A 9,422-nucleotide genomic window follows, 5' to 3' on the forward strand; every position below is an offset into this window, starting at 1 on the left:
CAAAGAAAAAATATGTCAAAGTTACAACTTTAAGCCAAGGGGTAACAATCTCCCTTTCATTCAGCGCTGCAGGAAAGTGAAAGTTAAAAAAGAAAGTCAATCTCATCTATAAAAAACCGGCAAACCGCAGCCATTTTTTTTCCTCATTTCAGCTTAACTTTAAAGAAGATGTTAATAAATTGAGTTAAAGTCTTAAGTTACTCAAGTCCAGTTTCCCCTGGTCAGTTCCATCTGGTTATTATTTACTCACAGTTCTCTGTAATTCACAGAAGTGGAGGCAACGACTGGCTTTGTTCCCCAAAAAAAAAGGGAACAAAGGCATTTGGGAGACGGAGATTTCCCGGACTCCGGAGGAGTACCCAATTTCGCTCTCCCAAGAAAAAGGGAGAGCTTTTGGGACTCTACTCCTATCCAGGAATACTCACCTCGACCCCTTCTCCCGGGGCACAAGGTTCCAAGCCGCTGAACAGTTGCTGACCGCTGTTCATGCTGGCTCTGACGCCTTCCCAAGCGGACGGCTCCGAAAAGAGCCGCCATCGGCGCGCCGTCCCACCGGAAGTCCCTTGCCAATATCTTTCTTATAGCCTGTCATTTTTAAATCAATATCCAAAGTGGCCTGATTTTTGGTTGTTTTCCCTTCTATCTCCTGTTTTAAACCCATTATAGTAGCAATCTTAAAAGTTCTGAGTACATTAGTCATTTAGATAATAAATTTGCCTTTTTTGCACTGACTGTTGTTGTAGACTTTGCCTTATATTGAAAGATAGTTCTCCACATATTCCAGAGTGTTTCCTCTTTCTCTCTTACTGGAATTCAATTTCTTGGATTAAAAACAAAGTAGAAAATTCTGGAACATAACAATTTTTTTAAATTTCTGTGATACAAATAGCATTCAAATGCTATATATGGCATTAAGTTGTTCTTATTCTCCCTTTCCTTCCACACATACTACATTCTGTCTTTCTTGAATTGGCAGTCAGTAGTAGTTATATGCAAGACCGAAATTCTTGACTCTAAAGGCCTGTATTCTTGGCCAGAGGCCTAGTAGTGCTAACTAAACTTCCTACTTCTGCTTGTCCCAGTCAGTTTATGTATTACCATGATCACAAGAGGCCGTGTAAATTGTTTCCCAGATGCGAACAAAATTACTTGTGGGAGCGGGAGGTAGTGGAAACCACAAGCATACAGGGAGGGGGTCTATGACAGTTTGCCACAGCCAACTCACCACGGCTAACTTGCCACGGCCAACTCACTGTGGCCAACTCGCCACAGGACAAGAGTTACGCTAATATCAAAGAAATGTTGGACTAGAATCATTAAAGAAAGGATGCAAAAGGAGGGACAGAATGAAATGTGAATGGCAAAAATTAAAATAATTTTTTATTTAGTTTAAATAATTAAATGGAATTGTCCCACAGCGAGTTGGCTGTGGCGAGTTGTCCCATTCTGTACAGAGAGTAGGGATGGAATTTGATATTGCAGGCCAGAATAGAAATACTATTAAATAAAAACTCTAAATGCAAGATCCTGATGCCAATTAACTTTGCCTAGATTAGAGATCCAGATGTCTTCTTCTGTCTTTGTGGAATCTCCAGCTAGGCTGGAAAGAGGTGCTAAGAGGGGGGGTGAGTCCTTGCAGTGCAGAAAGCAGCACAAAATCCCTGAAGCCTTATCTGACCATTCCCGAGATCCTTGTAACGTAGGGGACTGAAAGTAAAGTTTTTATTTGAGACTATTCATGAGTAGTTCTAGTTGCTTGTGCCTTTACCATGCTCCTTTACCTGAGGATGCACTGGTTTGCCTTCTGTTGTGTTTCAGCATGGCTACCACGGCAAGATACAAATTACAGATACAATCTTAACAGATTTCAAGGGAAATTCATCAACAGCATTGCACAATATCATATAGTGTAATATGATACTTGATGATACTTCACATCAAGACAATGTGGTTTGCTTCGTTTTGATTCTGTAAATTGGGTGAATCCACCCATTATGGTTTGTAAATCTCTTGAAGTAAATAGGCTAGAGTGTGCAAATGAGTAAAAGGAAAATAGCAAGTAAGAAAGAAAATATTTGAATTTATACTCCTGCTCGTTGCCACTTCTGCAAACAGTGCTGCTTCAACTGACACAAATCTGTGATTATTCAGATCAGAAATTCAGACCAATAAGTCATTTGCAGTATCCTTATTACTAATCATAGACTAATTGTTTAATATGAAAAATAATTTTCTACAGAGTATTGGGGCTCACAACAAAGAATTTTAAAATATTTGCATGTATTGAAACATTCTGTAATTGGGCATTGTAGTTGTCTGTTTACCTAAAAAGAAAACTAGGACTTGCCCTACTCTAATATTTTCCCTTTAAAATATGAGGACCTTATTACATTGAGAATATTGTATTGGAAGCAGATGGATTTTTCATCTTTCTTTTTGAGATGGGGAAGTCAACTTAAATTCACAGTTATCCTTTTGATAAATATGGTAGTGTTTTGGATTGCAGAGGTAGTACTGGGCTAAAGCCAAACTTTTGTTAGCCTGGAACTTTTACTGTTTAAGCCACAACATGGACCTTTTGACTTGTACATTTCCTATAGATCAGACATGTCAAACACAAGGCCCGGGGGCCGGATGTGGCCCACGAAGTGGTTTCATGTGGCCCACAAAGCCATCCTGGAAACAGTGAGGGAATGGCCCCTGCTGCCTTGGTCCTGGCCCAGGCCGGCCAGGAGCCAATGTACAATTTTGGGGTGGCCATCTATGCTGAAACGCATTTAGTCTTAGCTCCACAAGGCCGTCTAGAAACAGCAAGGAACCAGCCCCTGCCGCGTCAGCCCCGCGCCCTGGGTGCATGCTGGGGAGGTGTCACCCTTTGTGAGGAATGAAGAAATGGACCGTGCCTTGGCGCTTGCCCTGGTCCCATCCCCTTCTGCCAGAGACCCTCAGATCTGTCCCACTTCTGCTCAGGCCCCCACAGGCACCCTTGATGCGAACGATGTAGAGCTGGCCATGCCCACCCAATAGGCCATACCCACTCCATCCACGCCCACCCAGTAGGCCACACCCACCCTGGCCACACACACCCCCGAGGGCAACCGCAATGCTGATGCAGCCCTCAATGAAATTGAGTTTGGCACCCCTGCTATAGGTTGATGGAGAATAGTTCCTTGTCCTTTCCCACTGCAAGACTACCCATTTGTCCCATTTATTATGAGGTTTGGGAGGGCACAGAGCAATAGAGCAAAGTGCAATTACAGCTGCCCTTAATAGCTGTCAGGTTGATCTGGGAATAAGGCAGTCCATTCCTATTGCTGAAGTTAAGGAGGCCTCGCCCTTAAGCTGCCAGGGTTAGCTTCATGCTCTCCTTCAAATAAATGCAGGGTTTAATAAATATACGTGCCCCTGTTGGCAATTGAAGAGATGCCTACAACAACAGTCTGGAACACCCATCTGGCCATTTTGATGGCAAAGAGAAGGCCCTGTGATTTGCTTCCTTGTTGCTAAGCAACTACAGGACATAGTTTGCATGCCGTTTTTTTCTCCCAGGCTGCCAGAATGCCCAGATGGGAAGTGATGCAGCTACAGAAGAGAAAGGAGCAAAGATGCTGTTCATTGTAAAGATTTAATCATCTGTGTCCAATTTTTCCGTTGGAAGTAAACATGGGTGCCTTCCGAAATGCTAGATTTTATAAAGGGGCCCTTTGAGCGACTCATGCCACCCAAATACAGAGGCTCTTGGTTTGGAATTTTTATCCTGCATGAATGTAGTGGAATCTAGAATATTTGAAAGACCCTGGTTTATGCTAAGAGTCAGCCCTCCCAAATTGATTCCAGCTTTAGGAAATACAGTTGGAAAGATGTTAAAACATTATTCATGGAAGGAAAACCTGGTTTAGAGAAAAGTATTGACTCTCTGCTCGTGGCTTGAAAGCCTATGCCTTTGAAACCATCCATGCTTCCAGTCTGAAACCTCAGACTGTGATTACCTGCCAAAGCTACTAAAAGATTCATCTCTATCTCTATTATCTTTCAGTATTTAAGCCACCACATTTATGTGTCTCCTTTCCCACAGTCTGTGGTAAAATGGAGGCTTGCAGACTTCAGATAGCAATATAAATTGCAAGAGAGGGGAAACATTTGTAACTTTCCCTGAACGGAACAGGCTAACAAATATATACATGCAATAAAATCTATAATACTGGAATTTTCTTTGTGCATGTGGTTATTTAGTTCAAGACCAAGTGAAAAGGATAAATAGCCTTTGAAACAGATGGTCATGTTGAAATGTTGGTGGCCAGAAGATTATAATAGCGCTGTAGCTAGTTATGATTTTTACACATAACTGAGGTCTGCAGAGCTTCTGGTGATTAGGGAGGTGGAACGATTCAGATTCCAATCTAGAAATTTTGCAGGTAGAGATGTTTCAAAATCTGTAGGCGTCTGACCTTTTCTTCCTTCACTAAAAGAGAAACTTGCCTCAAAATGTATTTTCAAATTACAATTTTTGTTTGTGTGCATTTCAGGTGATGCAGGATAAGATCATATGCCTTCCCAAAAGAGTCCAGCCTTCTCAGAACGTATCTCGCCTTCTTAATATGTCAGATATGGACTCCAGTGCAGCTCAGTTCCTTCCACCACCCAAGCCATCCACACCTCCTGCCACTGTTGAAATGAAGGGCCTAAAGACTGACTTAGACCTCCAGCAGTACAGCTTTATAAATCAAATGTGCTACGAACGTGCCTTGCATTGGTATGCAAAGTACTTTCCATACCTTGTCCTTATACACACATTGATCTTCATGCTGTGTAGCAACTTTTGGTTCAAATTCCCAGGGTCCAGTTCAAAAATTGAACATTTCATTTCCATTCTGGGGAAATGTTTCGACTCGCCTTGGACGACGAGGGCTTTGTCAGAGGTATCTGGAGAAGACTCTGAGGGGAAGGACAACCGGAAGAACAACATCAGCAGGTCAAACACGGTCCAGCCTAGCACAGAAGGCAATTTGGTCAGGACACAGTCTTTAAAATCCATCTCTGAAAAATTCATTGTGGATAAAGGAACTCCAGGGGCTTTGGATAAAAAAGAAGGAGAGCAAGCTAAAGCATTATTTGAGAAGGTGAAGAAATTCCGTCTCCACGTTGAGGAAAGTGACCTACTATATGCTATGTACGTTCGCCAAACAGTGCTGAAAGTGATCAAGTTTCTTATTATTATTGCATATAACAGTGCACTCGTTTCAAAAGTTCAGTTTACAGTAGATTGCAATGTTGACATTCAAGACATGACAGGATATAAGCACTTTTCTTGCAATCACACAATGGCGCATCTTTTTTCTAAACTCTCATTCTGCTACTTATGCTTTGTAAGTATTTATGGACTGACGTGCCTTTACACTTTGTACTGGCTGTTTTACCGCTCTCTGAAAGAATATTCTTTTGAATATGTCCGGCAAGAGACTGGAATTGATGATATCCCAGATGTCCGGAATGACTTTGCTTTCATGCTCCACATGATCGACCAGTATGATCCTCTTTATTCGAAAAGATTTGCTGTGTTTCTTTCAGAGGTCAGTGAAAACAAACTGAAGCAGCTGAATTTAAACAATGAGTGGACTGCCGATAAACTCAGGCAAAGATTGCAAATGAATGCCCATAACCGTTTGGAACTGCAACTGTTTATGCTGTCTGGACTTCCTGATACAGTCTTTGAAATTACAGAGCTTCAGTCCTTGAAACTTGAAATTATTAATAATGTCATGATACCAGCTACCATTGTGCAACTTGACAATCTCCAAGAGCTCTCCCTATACCAGTGTTGTGCAAAGATCCACAGTGCAGCCTTGGCGTTTCTAAAAGAAAACCTGAAAGTCTTGAATGTCAAGTTTGATGACTTCAGAGAACTTCCACCTTGGATGTACGGGCTCAGAAACTTAGAAGAACTGAGCTTAATTGGTTCCTTGTGCCATGATATTTCCAAAAATATAACTTTGGAGTCTTTTCGAGAGCTTAAGAACCTTAAAGTTCTGCACATTAAAAGCAACCTGTCCAAAATCCCACAGTCTGTAGTTGATGTTTCAAGTCACCTTCAAAAGATGTGCATTCATAATGATGGCACTAAACTAGTCATGCTCAACAACCTGAAAAAAATGGTCAACTTGACAGAATTAGAGCTATTGCACTGTGATCTAGAGCGCATTCCTCATGCTGTTTTCAGCCTTAACGCTCTCCAGGAGCTCGATCTTAAGGAAAACAATCTGAAATCTATAGAGGAAATTGTTAGCTTTCAACACCTTAGAAAACTTACAATCCTAAAGTTATGGCACAACAGTATAACCTACATCCCTGAGCACATAAAGAAGCTCAGTAGCCTAGAACGGCTTTCTTTTAGTCACAACAAGATAGAGGTCCTCCCATCCCACCTTTTCCTATGCAACAAAATTAGATATTTAGACCTATCTAACAATGACATACGGTTCATCCCCCCTGAAATTGGGGTTCTACAAAGTTTACAGTATTTTTCAATTGCCTGCAACAAAGTAGAGAGTGTGCCAGACGAGTTATACTTTTGCAAAAAAATCAAGACGCTGAAGATTGGGAAAAACAACTTGTCTATTCTTTCACCTAAAATTGGAAATCTAGTGTTGCTCTCCTACTTGGACATTAAAGGAAATCACCTGGAGTTTCTTCCCCATGAACTTGGTGACTGCAGAGCTCTTAAAAAGAGTGGACTTACGGTGGAAGACACCTTATTTGAAACTCTGCCTTTGGATGTTAGAGAACAGATGAAGGCTGAGTAATATTTTCAGTACTCAGTACAGACTTTCTGCCAAACGCCTCGTATATAATATGCCTTCCAAGTCTTTATCTTATTTTGACGTATTTTGACGTTTTATATATGGATCATTTTGGAATATATGTATTACATATAAACTATATTTATATAAGTTTTCTTTTTCTACCCCTCCCATTTTCATGTTTACAATTTTTTTTAAAGTTATAGCCTTATATTGTATGTTCCTACTTTTTACTCTGCTTTGTTGAGATCAAATTGCTAACATCTGCCTTAAAAAAAAAAAATGCCGTAGGTCAAACAAAGATCATCATCTTTAAAAATAAATAATTTAGGTAACACATTTAAGTAGAATAATTTATGGTTGCTGTAGCAACTGTGATTCTTTCTATTCTGCTTTTTTAAAAAATCACCTAAATGCTTTAAGATTGCAAAAGTGTTCTTTATCTTGTTTATGTCCTAGTTGTAGGTAATTGTGGCTTCTGCAAGTCAGATTGCCCTGTCCTTGGGACTACTTTATAGCAAAACAGTAAAGTATCATTGATAAAAGATACTTCTTCACAGATGACTATTCTGTGCTCTTAAAATCTATGCTGCTATTGCTGGCAATAGAACTTATTCTTTAGAAGATTGAATTAAAATCGCACTTTAGCTAGGATACAGTTTTATTTAAATTTCTTTTGAGTCTCTTGACTCCATATTTAGTATTCTTAGTTATAATCAGAACATGAGTCTGGAGATTATGTTCTGACACTACGAATCTTTCTTTCATCTCTCCTTTTGTATGTTACTGTGATTCCTAAATCTACATTAGTAAATCTTTGCAGATTGAAAACATATATGACTTTGCACAAAGCAGTTTCCAATTTTTCTATCATGAATACCTTCATAATCATCTAAGGTTGCATCTACATCATAATTATCATTACAGAGGAGGGAAAGATCAAATTTTAATAAAAAGGGTTTTTTCTTCTTCTTCGTCACGGTTTCCCACAAAGATTTATAGGAATTTAACTGAGTGGGAGTGTTAAAAATTATATTAATTATTTCCTCTGCTTCCCTCGCTTTTAAGAAAGTACAGCATCCTGGATTCCCATGAAGTGACAAATGTGTGGTTGTGAAATATTTTGGACTTGATTTTCCATGAAAATGTAGCATGCAAATCAATTATTATGGTAGTAAACAAAGTCACGCAAGTCACGAAATAAGGAATTTTTAGTCTTACAAAACTATTCATGCTTGGTTGGAAAGAAATAATTCAGTTCAGAAGGATTTATTTCCAGTATGTTACAAAGAAAATGGAATATTTGCTTAAACATAGCCCTGCACTATAGAGAATATTCAGAAAGCTGTCTACATATGAAGAAGTCTTCCCTGAAGTTAGTCATTACAGATGCAACTTCCATTTGAACATCTTCATCAAATCATTAAAATGCTAGGTGGATTAGTTTTAGGGGTATGCTTTGAGACTACAAGGTGTCCACAACTAATTGCTTGTGATTTCAATCAAGCATCCTAGTAAGTCTTAGTTTATTGTAATGGGAAAGAATAATAATAGGCTCAGATTTATACACCCTTCTCTCCTTTTCCATCATGGCCAAAAGTTGTTTTGTAAAAGAAGCCTAACACATGAAACAAGAACCCAGCTAGAGGCCCTGGGCAGGGCAGAAATAGAGATCCTGGGTGGGCAGGAATAGAGGCCCAGGGTGGGGCACAGATTTAGGCCCTGGCTGTTAAGCAAGTAGAAGCCCTGGGCAGGCCACGAACGGAGGCCCTGTGGCATATGAAAAAGCCCCAGCTGAACTGGCACAAAAGAAGCTCCCTGCCCATATAGGAGTGGGGCATGGTGCAGCATGCATGACGGTCACCAATCCCTTTGTTCAAAGCTGCTGTAACTTCAAATGGTTACTGAACAAATGGATATTAAGTGGGGATTGCTTGCATATCTAAACTAAGTATGGAGTGGACTTGATTTTACTCTCTTTCTCATATCCCACAGAGTCCATGACAAGGTTTCTGCTCCCACACTATTTAACAAGCACCTTCACAACTTGAAAACAGTACATTTAGTGTTTGCCGAGTGTCTAGCAGAAGTGACAAGATTTGTCTCCCCAGGTAGATTAACCAAACTGAAGCATCTGGTCTATAACAAAAAATAAAATCTTCATAAAACTAGTTATTTGGTTAAAAATAGCTTCCAATAGTTGCAATTGCATGTGGTCTTTCTCTTAAAAGAAGGAAGCCTCGTGAGTCAGACCTGTCAACGCCCATGTTCTTTTCCTGGAGTGGTGTTCAGTATAATCGCCATCAGAGCAGGAGGACAGAATCCCTCTTCCATTGTTGCTCCCCTTCAATTGGTACTGAAGGCATGTTGCTGATATATCTTCTAATTTATCCGACCCCCCCCCCCTTATCGGTACCACTTGACTATCAGTTCCATCAATTGTCTGTTATATATATATATGTATGTATATGTATATGTATATATATTATATATGCAGGTCTTGGCGTATTCGGGTCTTTTCCCGTGTAAGATTGAGAGTATCTTGGCGACATTTCAACGAGGTCCCACTCGTCATCTTCAGGCTGGGGTCTTCGGCTTCATGCTTGTGTGAGCCAAGTGTGATCA

At 40.1% G+C, this 9,422-nt stretch overlaps 1 protein-coding gene across 1 annotated transcript in view; it reads left to right on the forward strand.

Moving 5' to 3' along the window:
* The window catches only part of LRRC8C (leucine rich repeat containing 8 VRAC subunit C), an 11,241-nt gene extending 4,187 nt beyond the window's left edge, over positions 1-7,054 (forward strand). The window contains exon 2 of the mRNA XM_015827874.1: positions 4,527-7,054. Coding sequence (XP_015683360.1) covers positions 4,527-6,800 — 2,274 coding nt within the window. The 3' untranslated portion in view covers positions 6,801-7,054. The remainder of the gene's footprint in view (positions 1-4,526) is intronic.
* The last annotated feature ends 2,368 nt before the right edge of the window (positions 7,055-9,422 follow it).

Source organism: Protobothrops mucrosquamatus, unplaced genomic scaffold (genome assembly GCF_001527695.2).
Source record: "Protobothrops mucrosquamatus isolate PMUCROS unplaced genomic scaffold, P.Mucros_1.0 scaffold4020, whole genome shotgun sequence".
NCBI classification, from domain to species: Eukaryota; Metazoa; Chordata; class Lepidosauria; order Squamata; family Viperidae; genus Protobothrops; species Protobothrops mucrosquamatus.